This window comes from Corticium candelabrum, chromosome 4 (genome assembly GCF_963422355.1).
Source record: "Corticium candelabrum chromosome 4, ooCorCand1.1, whole genome shotgun sequence".
NCBI classification, from domain to species: domain Eukaryota; kingdom Metazoa; phylum Porifera; class Homoscleromorpha; order Homosclerophorida; family Plakinidae; genus Corticium; species Corticium candelabrum.
The window spans coordinates 7,935,485-7,953,309 of record NC_085088.1 but is presented as its reverse complement, the minus strand read 5'-3'; the positions used below and the strand labels follow the sequence as shown (position 1 = coordinate 7,953,309).

General features: G+C 42.7%; 1 protein-coding gene and 2 long non-coding RNA genes across 3 annotated transcripts in view; 1 reads left to right on the top strand and 2 right to left on the bottom strand.

The window, feature by feature from the left end:
- Positions 1-168: 168 nt before the first annotated feature.
- LOC134177871 (uncharacterized) lies at positions 169-1,165 on the top strand. Its single transcript, XR_009969565.1, has 3 exons — positions 169-203; positions 801-894; positions 960-1,165. It is a non-coding gene; the product is annotated as an uncharacterized LOC134177871 (long non-coding RNA).
- Positions 1,166-4,249: 3,084 nt separating this feature from the next.
- Positions 4,250-6,090, bottom strand: LOC134178635 (uncharacterized). Its single transcript, XR_009969661.1, has 3 exons — positions 5,123-6,090; positions 5,027-5,054; positions 4,250-4,952 (listed from the first exon to the last, which is right to left on the bottom strand). It is a non-coding gene; the product is annotated as an uncharacterized LOC134178635 (long non-coding RNA).
- Positions 6,091-15,190: 9,100 nt separating this feature from the next.
- Positions 15,191-17,825, bottom strand: part of LOC134178346 (protein spire homolog 1-like) — a 3,095-nt gene continuing 460 nt past the window's right edge. Inside the window, exons 3-12 of the mRNA XM_062645209.1 lie at positions 17,660-17,821; positions 17,321-17,446; positions 17,196-17,261; positions 17,079-17,135; positions 16,913-17,014; positions 16,795-16,854; positions 16,608-16,725; positions 16,404-16,555; positions 16,083-16,340; positions 15,191-16,021 (exon numbers count right to left, since the gene is read on the bottom strand). Of these exons, the coding sequence (XP_062501193.1) occupies positions 15,842-16,021; positions 16,083-16,340; positions 16,404-16,555; positions 16,608-16,725; positions 16,795-16,854; positions 16,913-17,014; positions 17,079-17,135; positions 17,196-17,261; positions 17,321-17,446; positions 17,660-17,821 (1,281 nt within the window). The 3' untranslated portion in view covers positions 15,191-15,841. The remainder of the gene's footprint in view (positions 16,022-16,082; positions 16,341-16,403; positions 16,556-16,607; positions 16,726-16,794; positions 16,855-16,912; positions 17,015-17,078; positions 17,136-17,195; positions 17,262-17,320; positions 17,447-17,659; positions 17,822-17,825) is intronic.

Sequence of the window (17,825 nt, the reverse complement as noted above, 5' to 3'; positions counted from 1 at the left end):
CATGCTTGTGAACACTGTAAGACTAGAAGCATCACTGCATCGATCATTCTTCCCTAGTATGTAATCAAAATGACCACAAATGACCACCTTTGTTGGCAGTAGTATTCACATTTGTTTTTTAGGTGGAGCGTACAGTGGAATGTATACTTTATACCCAATTTTCTAGGTGGTCTGGTCATCTGTGGTTGTCTTGATGACATAGAGTAAGACAATGCTTTACAGTAATGGTAGTAGGTTTGTCTCAGATATGTCCTTTTTGAACAGTTAGCTTACCCTATTCTCGAGCTGCTATGCATTGCAAGGTTAGGGAGGAGCTAGGTTGTATGTGAAGTTTCAATTTGCTTTGTCTAAAAACATCACATATTTGAAGACTGGGCAAACAACATGCAGCATCGATGTACATCTTACTGTTTTCCAAAGCAATTATACGTACTCATTTAGTACAATAACTTGTTTAAATTGCGTGTTTGCATGGAATTTGTGTTGTGAGTCAGCAAGACGTGTACTTACATGGCGAGTTTGAGGTGTATGGTAAATGCATGCAAGTATTTTATTGCCCACACTTTAGAACTCTAACTGTTTTGTTTGAAAAAGTTTTGGTGTGGCCATGTATCTGAGCATCCAGAAACAACTCTTACCAACCTGTGTTTTCTTTTGGAGTAGGCTGATAGTTATTGTGTATGTATCCTCTTCTCTTGAACATTGTAGAGACTATATGACTGCATGTTGGGTTCTATTACAGTACTTGAAATCTGTGATTTTTTACTAGTTGTATAAACTCGCAAATTTCTCTGTTGTAGTCTCTTGCTACCCATACTCCAACTGCTGGTGAACAAGTAACACCTCAACAGTATGGCAGTCCGAAGAAGGCAGTGCTTTCTGATGAAACAGCTTGTACGTTACAGATGACATTTCAGTTTTCTTCCGAACACTATGTTGTTCCATATTTCTGTTCTTAGCAAGTACCGTCCCAGTTGGTGATGTGTCCTGCAGTGTTTTTGTGGATAAAGTGGCACTGAGAAGGGTGGAGCTGGAGTCGGGGCGGAGGAACCAGCTGGCCTTAGGGCTTCTTGACATTGTGTTTGAGCCTGCTGTCTTGGGAGCCTCTACTTGCAATGGTTCACGTGAAGGATCAAAACAGCCACTAGATCCAAAGATACTAGAAGCCATCCGAAGTATGACAACACGCAAACTGTAGAGTAAATTGTGTCAGTCAGCATGATTGTTGTTGCATTTGTTGTCCTAGGTCACTGCTTCAAACTCTTCCCTCTGTCGAAGTAGCCTCGTACCAGACCCTCTCACGCCGTCTTGCCCGGTTCCCGTATAACCGGGCAAGACGGCTGTTGTCCTGTTATACGGGAACCGGGCAAGACGGCGTGAGAGGGTCTGGTACGAGGCTACTGTCGAAGGAAGAGAATCTCAAAGATTCATGGCAAAAGATGGCTAAGGCCATCACTGACAAATGCCTTGCATGTGGCAAGAAGAACGTTGACTAGAGTAGAGTTGAGACTGTTCAGTTCAATAGTGAAGTATGGTTGAAAACCATTCAAACCTGTCATCACAATACGCATGCGTGTGTTTCCTCGACGTCAAGTCACAGCGAATTCACAACGATCACATATCGATATTTATAGAAAATTCGCTGTGACTCAAGAGCGAAATCATCGTGACACAGCTGAGTTCTCCGTGAGTCCGCTGCAAAAAATTTACTGAATTCGCGACGAAACTTCACAATGAATGCGAGAAACATAATAGATACGTAGCTGATTTGCCGCGGCATTCTGTCATGGGATATATAGTTGGGAGTAGATGAGAGTAACGGTATTCAGCATAGCATGATGCGGGAGAGACTCCGTCGTGAGTACTTCCGCAGAGTGAAGGTGCTTTTCCGGACTGAGTTGTATGGTCGGAACAAGATTCTAGCCATCAATGGGTTTGCGCTACCGGTTCTCACTTACAGTTTGGCATCATTGGGGTGCACGGACCTGCAGCAGCTCGATCGACGGACCAGAAAGATCCTCTCTGCACTGTGTCCACCATCCTTCTGCAGACGTTGATCGACTGTACACTCCTTGCAGTGATGGAGGTAGGAGGTTACAAAAGATTGAGTCGACACATCACAGGGGCGGCGGAGCCGGGGGGGGGATGGGGGGGCTAGAGCCCCCCCAACTTTATCAACTTTATGCTGTAGAATTTCTGCTTTCTGTAATGTTTACCCTTTCAGCCCCCTCAACTTTCAACTCGCTCCGCCGCCCCTGCATCAGTCTTGTATTGTGAGGCTAAGCTGTTACCTTGCTGACAGTTCTGATCCTTTCATACAGAGGATACGGGAGTGTGACTCCGGAAAATCTTCACACTCGATCAAGCGCATGGTTTGTCGCTTTACTGCACAGCTACGGAGGAGTCTTGCTTCGGACGACAAGTCGCAGAGCTTACACAGGAATGCATCCATCTCGGTTGAAGGTGGCTTTGAGCAAGCGCCTGAAACAGATGCAAGACATTACCGTACTTGTTGCAGTTCTCTTCGAGTGCGGTCCTGGAGCGGGAAGCCTATACACGGGCAGTGTCGTCGTCTCACTGAGCAACCACCTGTAGACATGAAAGAGACCTACGGATGGCTAGAGTCAGCCAATCTTCCTGCTGCAACTGAGGGACTGGTTGTTGCTGCTCAAGACCAAGCTCTTTGGACTCGGTACTATGAATGCAAGATTCTACATTGTGATGTCAGTCCTACTTGCCGCATGTGCAGTGTACGCCTGGAAACAGTTGACCACATTGTGGCAGGCCGTAGTGCTTTGGCACAGATGGACTACACTGATCAACACAATCAGTTGGCCTCCATCATTCACTGGGATGTTTGCTGCCATTTAAGGGTTCCAGTGGAGAGCAGATGGTACCGGCATCATCCTGATAAGCTTGTGGAGACGGATGACATTACTATGATGTGGGATACCACCATCCCCACTGCCAAGAAGATCAAAACCAATCGTCCAGACATCTGTCTCAGAAATAAGAAGACAAACACTTATCTTCTTATTGATATCAGCTGTCCTGCTGATGGCACCATTGGCAAGAAACATGCTGAGAAGTGGAGAAGTACAGCGACTTGCGAGTGGAGATATGTGGTATTGTCAAACGCTAGTGGTTTCGGTGGTCTTGGAAGCTTTGGGCACAGTGTACGCAGGTATTGCACGGAGGCTGGACATTATTCCAGGTTATCACAACCTGCAGCACTTACAGAAAACAGTGCTTCTGGGATCTACTCGGATCTTTCGTAAAGTCGATCATGTCTTCTTTCGAGACAGCCGTGATGGTCTAAGTACTTCTGAAGCAAGGTTTGCTTCCGGTACTTGTAAGAGACTTTACAAACCAGACTGATCTGGTTGAGCACGACGGTGACGTTCAGTGCTTTCCTGGTGGTTACTGATATCCACTAGGCGTGCTGTATCGAGTTCGCGGTTACCGTAATGCCTGCAATCTATATCGAATTGGCTAGTCATTGATCGTCGTGTGGACTACACAGAAACATGTACCCTGCTGGGCTCACCTACCGGGTTGGTGGTGGGCGCCCAGATCGGGTTAAAGACCCCACTTGCCCATTATGGAGGGGCATAACGACACATATAGCGAAATCCCCGTAGCTCACGCAATCAATAAATGATAAGCCAGTTACTAAAAGCCATACGGATTACACGGAAACAAGTACCTCTCTGGGACTTACCTGTCGGGTTGGTGGGCGCCCAGTTGAGGGTAAAGACCCCACTTACCCTACACTGAGAGGATGATGACGACATAATAGATTTCATCGTACTACAGCTTGCAAATCTATAGTACAGTATGTTCTGGACACACAAGATACAGAAACTGTTCAGTAAAGCTATACGTTAACCTATAAAAGTGGCACCTATGCCAAAGTGATTCTAGGTGACGTTTGCATCATTCTGCTTTTGCTTGGAACTCTAGTCTGGTTGAAAGAGAAAGCAACTGTGTGTGCTGGTCAGTTTTTTTGCATGGTGAGGAATCAATTCAGTATTAGTAGCCAAACCTTCTCCATTCTTGGCAACACATCTCAAGTATCTCATATTCTGCTTATCCTTGTCTTCCACCGATATGTCTCGATACCTGTTTGTTAATCAGTAGTTAATTACTAAACTGTAACGATATTTACCACCGCTCTCTAGCTCTTGCTACTGTAATGGGCGTATCAGTTAGTGTTGATATCAAATTTCACACATACCAGGTAGCTGTATTCAAAATGTGAATAGTTGCAAAGTAGTATATATTTCAGAATCTATCAATCTGCTTGAATAAACGATACATACTTTCCAATCCAAATATTAATCAATAACAATACTACAATTACTTGATTGATTTTCTGATTATTATCTATCAATCATACAAGAAATTCCTGTAGCAAAGTATACAGAGGCCTACTAAACCTACAAAATGCCAATTCAAGTCAATCATAGTAGAATGCGTTATTACACAAACACCTCTTCACTATAGAACCTATCTTGAGTTTGAGACAGTCGAGAAAGCGATCGTTTAGTCCTGCCGGATGTACGACCATCACACTGCATGGCAGGTAGATGACCGATTTGTTTGTCACTACTTACAAGCTCTGTTGTCAATGGTAATCTCTGTGAATTCATCAGTTTATTTCCTAATCCTTTTTGTCCTCCCCCATCCACACCACCAAGAAGTTTCCGACACAGAGCACATATATTAACCTCAACTGTCTTTGGCCCACCCAATGTGTCCACCTCATCATCATACACTGCAACTGGATTATCAATCTTCCTATGATCAATAACGGGACGAATAAACTTTTTCCTGAAACTCCGTCTCAAACTAGGCCGTCTTGCTAAATGAAAAGATTGAGACCTTTGAACAGGCTTAGACTTATGCTGTTGCACAAATTTTTCATCAACATAATGAGCTGGCATAGATACCTAAACCAGATAATAAAAGCAAGAGCAAACTAAAATGAATTATGACGCTTATAGATGGTGCCAAAAAAGGGCACCTTTGAAAGGCACTTGGAACAAACACGCCTACAATAAGCAGACAATACACATTGGCAATTTCTGCATATGACAAACAAATAATTATGATAACTCACTTTATGCACACATCACAAGTCCTGTTCCGATCAAAGAAAGAAAATCTTGTATCATGACATGAATTGCACACCTAACCAACACACAACAATTCTGCATAGAAACTTGCCTCATTATGCTATACATTAAATCTATATATACATGATACAAAAACATTATACATGTACTTAGTAGAAAAGGCTACAAAAACCAGTAAAAAGCACACACACAAGTGTGGATGGTTCAATACTGTGTACCAAATTGAGAGTGTCATGACAAATTAACTGACAGTGTGAGTTAGTCTCAATACTTCGTGTTTCTTCCTTGCTTTCAGTTTGACCCAACTCGTCAAGGAACATCTCTACTACCTAATGCATGTACTCTTGCTAAAGGAATATCATGGCACACTGCCTGCACTGCTATTCACAGTTCTGTCTCGAGGGTGACAAGCGTTTGCTGCTACCTTCAAGTCTTGTCACAGGTTCTCAATTGGGCTGGCGTCAAGTGAGCATGAAAGCCAGTCCAAAACACTGACGTTATGGTCACAAAACCAATGGCATGTCGATTTGGTGAAGTAAACTGGGGCATTGTTCTGCTGAAAAACAAAGTCATGGCTGATTACAGCGTATGCATCTGCCAGAGTCTTATCTGCAAGGATAGCTGATACTCAAGGCTTGAAAAATTGATCCAAGTAGTTGTCGTCATTTGACAAGTCTCCAAAATTTTTAGGTAGTCAAAATTTTTAGTCTAGGGTGTCATGTTGATATCAATCATAGTGTTTAGTGGCATGCCACCATTTTGTATGGCCTTCTAGAATTCAGTGCAGTGCAAGCATACAGCACAGAATTCCTCCAATGGCATGCAACTGACACACACACTACCGCTGAGCCAATGGAAATGATGTGCTAGATTTTACAGAACTAGACATCTTCACAGAGTCAAGGAAGACAATAGTGATAGCTAATTGCATTAGCAAATTAAACGCATACCACCTTTGTCAAAACACGGCGGGGTTTCAACCAGACTTCCACATATCACATTGCGGAAGTTACTAAAATCATATCTACCTATTTCGACCTACAGGATTTACCATTGTCTCCACTGCTCCCTAGTCACAAACTCATGCCTTTACTTTGTCGGAATTCTGAGATGGCTCTTGCACGCCCAGTTTCATTATCCAGGATATGAGCAGTTTGTCAACATACGGCACACTGCTGGCAGTAACATACTATGCGTACATGTCATTGTATGACAAATGCCCGAATGTGAGCGTCAAAGCGGCGTATGTTTCAGTACAGTGCAGTTATCCCCTGCATACCGAGAAAGCCATTACAAACTAGCGTTAGTCTGCTCTAGTCGTCATTTGACGACCTACACTAGAACGTTAGTCGTCAGTTGCAAAATTTAACTCATCAAATGACAACTTGACGACCTATTTTTCGAGCCCTGGATACTCCACAGTGTTCAATCTCACGTCGATTTTATGAAGACTTCCCACACCATGGAACGCCATGGAGCACCAGACCATCACACTTGCCATGTGTTTTACAATAGGCAGACAACATCCGGAACCAGCTCTTCTCTGCAAAGCCACACGTACAGTCAGCAATCATTTCTCATGCTTATCTTCGTCTCGACACTAAACAGTACGTGTTCCCATGTTCGATCATCCAATCCCTGTAAATGGCTGCCAGTTGCCAAGCATGCATTTCTCTTTCCACAAGCCAATGACAAACCAAAGATCTGGAAACTGCTTGCCCCGTGCTCTCCTCAAACTCTCATTTCAGCTGGTGCGATTTGAAACAGTGATTTCTCTTTGCTATCACCTCCAGAAAGCGGTCATCTCTGTCAGATGTTTTCTGGGCCGACCAAATCATTTCTTACAACTTGTTGTTCCTGCCCCTAATCTTTTTAGACAGTTTGTCACAGCTCCACGTGGAACACCGACGGTTTTAGCGATGTTGTGTTTACTCAGACTGCATTCTCTCAAGGCTTCAATTTTATGTCAAAGATTGAGCTGCCGACCTCGCGGCATCACCTAACTCACACTTGCTGTCCGACTTCACTCACTTCAACTAATGAAAGGTTGGTGCCTCTGCTGCAAATGCCCGCAATTTGGAAGCTCTGCGAGCTCAAACAACGAATAGACAATCAAAGGTTTCACACCATCAACATCATTTTGCAACATTATGACCACAACCATTTCGAACCGGAAGTCACACTTTTAGAAATTTTTAGTACAGTAGAAAGAATTTAGTAGATATTTACAAGGTTTATTAATTTCTAGACATGATTCAGTTGACGTTTCAAGTCTGTACAGTAGACTCTCGATTACTGACCTCCTTTGGGCAAGTCACGGAGAAATAGGGGTCGAATGAGTGAAAAGAATGAATAATCGAAGTGGTGAAGTTTCAACCGTACCTCGGAGTTCTAGTCCATTTTTTGGGTATGAACTCTACAACATGTATAATACGCTAGTGATACGCAGATGAAACATATCAGGAGACTGGAAGGTGCGGTCAAGCTGTATATGCTAAGCAATATAGAAGTATATCTCAAATGTAGCCGCAGCGAGCAGACACCACCGGTTGACACGCCACCAGAAGTGCAGCGACAGCAGCAGCAGTGCCCAGATGCCAGCCACATTTCTAAAGCGGCTACAAAACCACAGGCCGAACAGCGAACCATATGGTCAAGCAATCGAAAGACCCCGAGAGGGTGTTGTCTGTATCGTTGTGTCTCACTCGCGTGCTAGGGACTTGTTGGATAGCCATTAGCGAATGTTCTATTATCATCTAATTAGCATATACCCGTACCTCCTTTACCTTTAAAATGATTGCTCAAAGAGTCAGGCGTAATGCGTGTACTATGTATGCAAACTACAATCACCAAACAGTTGAATCTAATCCTGGAAGCCTTCACTATTGCACCTTGTCACTGTGGTTACGCAAAAGGGCTTATGACATATTTTCTGCTTTGTGAATACAATCTGATAATCAAGGGGTCAGATAATTGAGGGTCTCCTGTAATCATTAGTAATCGCTCTGTTAACTGTAGCAGATACTGCCTACTACATCTGGTCACATATTTGCAAAAATCAGCACTATAACAAAGAAGAAATGGACTATCATACACACAATACAATTCGACATATCCACCTACTTTGCCTTGTAACTTTTTGGGTTGTGTTCACTCAACAATAATGACTCAACAATAATGACTCCACAAGCAAAGAGGGTTGGCCGAGGGCATAGCCTACAATGAGATGGATGCACATTGCGCTGCAAATTACAGCACCCTAAGGTTTAGCACTTTAGTGCTTTGTAGACTGTAGTTTACTGCACATTTTCTATTCTAAACAATAGAGGACGCTTCTTATTTGGTTTGTTTCCTTTGACAGAAATCTGAATCTTGAAGTGCATGCTACTTTCAACAAGAAAATAAATACCTCAACAAAAGACTTTTGTTGAACGACCTAAAATACAAACTTCTTTCTGCTTTTCTTTGTAAAAAGAAACATCCACTATGACATCATTGGCTGGACTATGTCATTATTGTCACTAACTTAAGAACACCCAAACAAAGTATATCAGTTGATATTGTGACTAAAGGAGAATTTTTCAAGTACAGTACCACCTCATACCACACAATTACTGTAACCTCCAGATATGAATTTGTGTTTGAAGCAGACAAAAATAGTTAGGCTAAGATTCTAAAGAAGTACAAAACCACTTACTGTGGTGAAGCAGCGTCAAAGCATAATTTTCCTCTCTGTGCAGTCAACTGTGGCAAGATAGCACCAAAGCCTGAGAGTCTGGTTAGTAGTGGCTTAGAGCAATGGGCTATATTTGTCAAAACCGGCACAAAAGATGGTTGCCGATAGCTTTAGGAATCGTGTCTACTGCTGTTAAGTGCACAATAGAGTCATTGCATCCCTAGTAATATAATGACACCACTTCCTTCCATCTAGTTGTCCGGCCATCCACAGAGGCATTACTGTAGCACTAGATCATGTGCACCTAGGGTTAATTATTTTTTTAAAAAGCTTTTTAAAATAATTCTATGGTCATTCAAACTTCTGGTATAGTCATGTGCAAGGAGGGAGTGGCTTCATAATTTTGCTACAGTCTGTACTTGGATGATGGATTTGTGTGTGACTACCGTATAACCGGTTATTTCTGCGGTCTTAAATTTCTGTGTTCTAACCAGGAAGACAGTTACTGATACAAGTACACATGTACATGTGTCCAAACAGTGAGTTGCTGGGACTCCGAGGATAAGCCTAAATATCTGCAAATTTTATTTGTGCGTTTCGTGATTTCTTCACAGAATTCACAGAAATCTCATGATTGCAGAAATAACCAGTTATAAGGTATGTCCTGTCATGCTCAGCATGTGCCATGCCTTTGATGAAATTCAAAATAATCAAATCATGAAGCAGTATTTGCGTTTGGTCATAAATAGCAACCACAGACAACGAGCAAAAGCCAATCACAATTAAACTGTCAACATTCATGAGATTTTACCAAAACAGTCTAATTCATGGTGGCAACAAACAAGTACTAAAGTGATAAACCCGCAGCTGCTAATTAACATGAAGAATGTGTCAGGGGGCTGGACACTTTGACTGGCATGTGGAGTTGTCGACATCTGGCACTAATTAACACCAGTGATAACAATAAGCACATGTGTTGCATTCCAAATGCTGGTCGTTTTCGTCAGTTTGAAATTCATTAGTATGACCTGTTTCACTTGACAAGAAAATGAGATCCCATTCTTCGCCCGAGCAGATTGGATTATTGATTGTTAGATAATATCCCATTGAAGACAAATGAAAATGTAACCAAGTATCCCATTTCAAAAATCCTGTTCAGAAATATATATCCGGTCAGCAGAAACTTGGAAGTCACATGCAGTTACGTACCCACCCAGATAATCTGTTCCTATATATATATATATATATATATATATATATATATATATATATATATATATATATATATATATATATATATATACTAGGTCACGTCTCGTGTTGCATAAATTTATTATCCTGTTCAATTAGATCCCGTTACGAAAAATTAGCAGCGACAAAGTATCCAAATGTTTAGATCCTGAATATCCTGTTGAAGACAAATGATAATTTATGTAACCAAACATCCCATCCAAAAAATTAGCATCGAGTTTTCTGTCTTAAATTAGCTCACTGTTTGCTTTCTGAAAATGTTAAAGACAAATGGAAATGTAACCGAGTGTCCCATTCCCTAAAAGTAGCAGCAAGTATCATGTACCCAGGCAGCAGGCACTGGGAAGTCACGTGTCATTCTTACTCACCAGTATATAATTCAATCATAGGTCACGTCTCACAGCCATTTGAAAGTCCTGTTGCTATCCCGTTGAAGACGTTGCTGCTATTGTGGGGAACAGGTGTATCAAACATGGCAGCTACTCGACGCGCCTACACGGGCACATCTCGTCTCTCAGGCATTTCGACAGCTCATTGGACGTCGTCAGTTTGAAGACATTGCTGGCGCTGCTGGGAACAGGCATATTGAATGTGGCAGGTCTTCAACACGTGTACACGAGCAAACTAGGGTAGGCATATTTTTCAAGACCCAGATACACTAAAAATATCTTGCCTTTTTCAAAGTCCCCGGCAATAAACGACACACTTCGTGTGTACCATTCGATGTCAGAAATCGATGCACCGTTCTAGAGATATTTGCATGCAAGTGGAGGCGAGTTTAATCGACAGGAAATCACGTGTCGTCTCAGGAGAAGTCTGGAAGACAACGACATCTTCACTTTCGATCTCCATCATTTCGGCGCGTGCTTGTAAAATTCTGTAAAGATCAAGACCTGCCTTCTTGGAGATCCTCTTTTACATACGAACACACATGCACAAACAGTGACACACACACACACACACACACACACACACACACACACACACACACACACACACACACGGCAAATGCAATATGGTAAATGGATAAGGAGCTGCCGTTCGTTACGGTTACGCCCCCAGCCAGATAGCTGAGTTTCTGTGCACTACGCAGGAGCTATGGGCCGTGCTGAACAATCTCCTGGAGCCTGGCCAGATACTTGCAAGAGCACCAACTACGACCCCAACTGTGGTGTGGGCACCCGAAGTCCCACCAGGACCCCAGTGGCTGATGGACTTTGTCGTGATTTTCAAATGCTGTGCCCATGCACGCTATTGCAGGAACATTTCACTGATTGATGCACCGCAGTAGACGTGAACGTACATTAAGGCCTTAGGCCGCAGACCGGACCAAATGCTTGCTGTGCTACACAATGCATTGTTTTGGTCTTGCTTTCCGAGGCCAGCTACTAGAGTAGACAAGGGACATATCTAGACGCTTCAGGCGACTGTGACAGTAAAAGAGAACAAGTTATAGTTCATAAGTAACTCAGTCGTTCATACGCTGTAGACTCCACATAAATTATCTTGAACGACTTGCAATTGCTCGGTCCTTCGTGCTTTCCTCCCTGTTTCTTTCTACGAAAGAAGATCATACTACAGTACAAAGTTGTTTGTGTGATACGAAAAACAAGGAAACGTGGGTCACTGCGCACAATCACATGACACAGTGTCATGTGCCTTCATTCTAAAGCCAAACCACTGCCGTATGTGTGCGTTTTGCCATAGATTAAAGATGAGTCAGTGGTCCGAAAGCACATTTTTATTTTCGCCTAAGCAAATACCAATTCTACATGAAGCGGTTAAACAAAACCATCGTGTTCGTGCTCGTAAAACCAGCCCGCGTTTACACGACACACACTATAAAAGCAAGCCAATGGGTGTGTCATTAATGTGCCTTAGATACTTCAAATTGACATAGCTCGCGTTAGCTCATATTTGCAATGGATACAAGCCAAGCTGCCCGCATTTCTCTATGGCTTTACAACAGTCATATCAAGAAATGCGTAGAACATATACAACATGTCGTACTATCCATACGAGACATCGTACAGTACTATTTATACAAGACGTAGGTCTATCACCAGGCGACTGTTGCAGCAACAGAGTTCAAAAGCTAAATTTCTTGCTCATCTTGGTTGCTTCATAACTGGATAAGACACAGTCTCCATCTCGCTTCACACTATTTGTAAAATGAGCATGGCGCGGCTGGTTTCCAGCACGCTAGGCGTTTACACAATGTACTTGACTCGAGCCCAGCCCACGTACAAGTGCTTGTGTAAACGAGGTATTAGACATATCACAACCCTAACCCAAACCCTGACTCTAACCTAACCCTAACCCAAAGTCTATAAATTAATTAAATGTTGTTACTGTCCGCTCATTTACAGTGCAGTACCAACTAAGTCAGAGAAAAAGGATTTCCTAGGATATTTGGTCACCTAAAGTATACTTAGAGAAACGTTTGCTTCTGGGGGACAGTTTTTCCTAACAGGAGACAGTTTTTTCCTAAGAAATATTGTCCCCTGGGGACACGATATCCTAAAAAGAGTCTGGGGGACAAAATATCCTAGAAATTCTGTCCAAGGGGACACATTTTTAGGGGTATAGAATTTCCTTTGACACCGTTCCAAACCCCGGGGAATGCTACAGAATGCTCTCCTAGCTGTGAAATAAGGCATGTGAAAGATGCGCAAGCACAATCACGCTCCTTAAAAAGATCTGAACATACTTGTCTGCAATGACTAACAGGAAAGAAATTGTTTTCTTTACGCACTGCAATTATATGAGAACTTACCGTTTAGTACCTAGAGACAACATCTGTGTCCCACAGTACAAATCTTGTTACCTTAACAATTACATACTATTTTAAAGGCTTGACAGAATATGTGGTTATGTGAAATGACAGTCACTGTGTACAATTTTAGATAATAGATTTTACAAATTGTGTGCTTAGAAGCAAAATGGCATCTAAATCGTAAAACTTTGCCACAAGTTGATCATCCTTTTCAGAGGCTCATAGCAATGAGGGCAACGGTGAAATACAGTTTCTGTACTAGTTATTACCGTATTACCACGCATAAAAGCAGTGTGCCTGTATGTGAAATCAGGATCTTCCAAAATAGGATAAGTTGATAGAGATAGAAGCACATGTGCCTATGTAAACAACTGAAATTCATCTGATCAAGTGTCGTATGGATTGCTGTAAAATGCAGACTGCAGACTGCAGACTACAAAATGGGAACTCTGGCGGCCTCAGACGCATGAGTACATACTTATGCATATACCTTTGCGTGTCAATGTTCCGGCCTTGCACTTCAAAAGCAACATGCTGGCAGTGAGAACTTGTAGCACATTTCAGTGAAACAGCACAGCTAAGCCTCTTTGAAGCTGCTTTAATCTCGTTCTATTGTGAGCGGCATGTGTAGGTCGTCTAGAGATTTGCTTCGATCGCATGCAACAATAGCTAGTGCAAGGGTTGCTGTGAAACGCAGACTGCAGACTACGGAATGGGGACTCTGGCGGCCTCAGACGCATGCATACATACTTATGCATATACCTTCGCATGTTGATATTCTGGCCTTGTGCTTAAACTTCTATTGACTAGAATTATGTTCAGACTATCAAACCTACTACTCTTAGTAGCTTTCTGTCTAAATACTGTCCTAGACACAAGCATCCCAACACTTGTTTATGCATATGGATGAGTCACACTAGTAGACCCAAGCATCCCAACATTTGTTTATACAGGTGGCTGAGAAAGGACAGGCAGTCTTATCATCAAACAGTAAATCACTGCGGTGTGGCACTTTGTCGCAGGTTCACTTACTCCCTGTTCACTTACTCTCCGTTTGCTATGACCTTGAAGGTACACTGAAAGTCATGATCAGTAATCAAAATTGGAATGTCCTGCATCACTCCGCCTAAACTAAGTGGACAAGCTCCAACAACCTTAGGTCTAGAGTACACGAGTGCTACCAGTAAACAACACACGCTATACATTCCAAAGTTGTTTACATAGTCGTTTCCGTCGCGTTGGTATTTCCATTGAGTCAGTCATCCGTTACTTCCGGTAAGGCAACTGCTATAATCCTCACTACGACTAGGGTTAATCAATAAGGCATCATGTTTTCATCAGAAAAGTCTCAGAGTCGGTCTCAGAGTCCCTGTAGTCGTCACTGTTGTCATCGTTATCATCAACGCCTCTGAAACTATGCTCTGGCTTTTTCAGATGTGGAACCATTATATAGATGCTGACGTAATCAAAAGAAGTTTCCTGTTGTTGACAGATCACAATCAATAATACCACATCTTCATTCTTTTGCTATAATGTCTCTGTCTATAGATTTCCGACACTCATCTACCCACTCTGCTACTACTAGTAGGAGATAGCTGGTCAAACCTCATAAACAACGCATGAGCTAGTACCCGAGGTATATGGACACTGGTTCATATAGGCACATGCGCTTTTATGCATGGACTGGTAATATGATAATCTGGATACATATATAGCCATAGTGTCTGTTTGTGTTTGTGTGTGTGGTGTGTGTGTGTGTGTGTGTGTGTGTGTGTGTGTGTGTGTGTGTGTGTGTGTGGTGTGTCTGTTTGTGTTTGTGGTGTGTGTGTGTGTGTGCACGCGGCACGGTGAAGCAGATGGTAGAGCATTGGTGATGACATCCGAGATCTCGCATTCCGTGATGAGGGTTGACGGTTCGATCCTGGTGGAGGCGACACTGTCGCAGTTTCCTTGAGCAAGAAACTCACCCACACTTACTTCTCTCAACTCAGGAGTATAAATGAGTACCTGGTCATTGACTGGGGTGGACAAGACCGCTGGCTTGGCAGCAACATCATGCAGCAGACGGGTACGTGTAGGCCTTGGTGTTCAGTCCCAGAGCTGCGCCATTGTCAGTGCCCCTGGATGACTCTGGCCAAGCTCCAGGTGGATTGTAGCGCTGGCCCCAAGACTCCACGTAGCGCACAGAGGCCCTGTCTCTAGAGGCAGGGGGAGTTATCTCTGCAACTGACCTCAAGGTCGACGTCGAAAGACGTGAAGGGCTTAACATTTGTCCATTTTTTTGTGTGTGTACAGCTTGCATTTCTCTCCAAATTCTCATTGCATTTGCACCGAATCTGACCTAAGCGTTTCCAGCAACGAGCGCTACACAGGGAATGTGTTGATTTCTACAGAAAATGCGAGAAGAGCAAGATTCGAATTCATCCGCATGAGTGTCAAGCCATATACGGGTGAGCAAGTAACTGCACATGACTTCCATGATTTTGCTGCCCAGATATGTGTTCCTCAATGGGAAATTCGCTGCTAGCTAGACTTTGGAATACTGGATCCTCGCTAGCTTTTCTGAGTGGGATATAGTTGAACGAGATATATAACTGTGAATGAAATTCTTCATGAGAATGCTGTCCAGCTGCTAGCCTGAATGTCATGTCATTCTACGCCTATAGTAACGCCCACCTTTCCCAATTTGTTACTTTCACACTTCCATCTTCATGATCAGCTGTTCTCTATCTCCACAGGCTATACAAAGGAGAGCTGGTGTGTGTGCTTGTGTGTGTGTGTGTGTGTGTGTGTGTGTGTGTGCATACAATGATAAATAAATTTATTAACAACTAATTAATCTGCCCGTGAGGAGAACGGGATGGTGGGCTAGTATAAAATAACCCAATATGGAATGCCAGGAAGCTGTTTCATACAGCTCCATAGTTTGTACTTAGCTCTCTGTAAACCACATTCAACTGTTTGGTTATGTGACAGCATTGAAGCACTTGAAACAGTACGTTAATTAATAAAAACAATGTATGGCCAACAACCTACCTTGCCCATCTTCAAAGATAAATACAAAGCATTTTCTTCAGTTTCTAAAGACTCCAACAGAGCTCTGTCTAAAACCTCCCGGATGTGTCTCAATTCATCAAGAGAGATTGCTGGTTTAGAGCTAACTTCGCCTGTCTTGTGCATCTACACACTTCACACCTAGTCCACCAGTCCCCAAACTTACACCAGTAGCCAGAGTACTAACCTGTCCAACAGAAGAAGCTAGACCAAGTGCCTCACTACCACCATCACCTCCCTCTGACTTCGTTGGTACTGATAGTATAGAGGTCTGATGAAAACTAGTCAAATGTTCAGTGTCTCCTTGTAGAGAAGACCCTGGGTTCTCTTGATCAATGGCTGGCTGCTGCCTTACTACAGGTTCTCCATCAAATGATACAATCTTTTCAATAGTCAAAGTACGAGTAAGCCTTGAGCTGCTCACAGTCTCAGAGGTCTCACTTTCCTGCAATAAAACACTCATTTATTATCAATGTTAATCATTACTATTTTGACTATTAATAACTACTTTCTCTGCATCAGAGAACATTTCTGATAACGTCCTTGCTTTTAACTTCCGTTTGACAGTCATAGGAGATCGCTCAGGAGCAGGCGACGCAGATGTTCTCCGTGTAAACATAGAACACCCATGATCATGCAGCATGCCAGCACATATTGGCTCTAGAAAAATACAGAATGAAAGAAAGGGCAATGTCTGTCAGATGATATTCACCTGACTGAATTCGAGTACATGTCTTCTTTAGCGTAGAAGGAGACTGAATTTCCAAAATCAACCTTTCCATCGGAGTCAGCACATCTGCAGGTTTTGAACTCAACTTCCTACTGCTTACCTATGCAACATCCATATTCATTAAACAATCTATATGGATACTCGGAAACCAACACAACGGAAGTCATACAGGTTTCAGATGAGGATGACTTCGTTGTAACTGCACTTCCTCACTAATCTCTGCAAGCTCCTATAGCAATAAGCAACAGTTTCATCAATGCAACTAGCATTAGGACAAAACAATCAACCAATGCAGAATTCAGTTGAGGTGGATGCTTGATACTTTCCATGAGTTTCTCATAGGGTGTTAACTCATATTTTCTATTAGATGGTTTTTCAGGCAGAATGATCTACCACCCATACAACAAACACTTACATCATGCCAGACAAACAGGTATAGCTACTCAAGCAAACCTTTTGCAACTCCACACCTTGTTTGAGTTGATCCACAACATGCATCCAGTGAACCATCTACCATACCATCACACTACATCAGGCCATATAACCACAATCACACACTCAGTACCTTACCCATTCATTAGGCACAACATCAGGCAAAGTGTCATAAGCAGAAATTTTTCCTTGTAGCTCGTATGTCTGTGTGCAGACTAACATAACACATGCGTATTTCCTATTATATCAACGTTTGTGTTTACCTCTGCAACCTGCACGTCATGATTCTGTTTATAGCTTTGTTTCTTAGCGCTGGTGACTAAAGATCTGCATACAGACTTGTAGTGACTGTCTGTCTGCTCCAACAACGGCAGCCGTACTCGGCAAGCCTACAGATGAATATAGGCGGTATCTAATATTAGTATACTATAGTCATATTGTGTTATACACGAATTAAATTATGTAGAATCCTACTAAATGCTGACATACCACCCACCCCGAGACGCGTCCAGTAGTGACAGGAAGTACAGACGTCCGTCTGACATCATGCTCCATGTCACTCGCACCATATTATCAACCCGACGTCCTACTTTACATCTTACCTCAATAACAGTGTCAAAATCGACGTCTCTCTCGTCTTCTCCGCTATTGTCCGTCATACGTGTTATCACCTTTTCCAAGTCTTCTTGAAGCTCTCTCGCTTCATCTTCCGCTAGACTGTAGTCCAGTCCCCTGTACACTGCCCAGCCAAGCGAGGCTAACACCTAC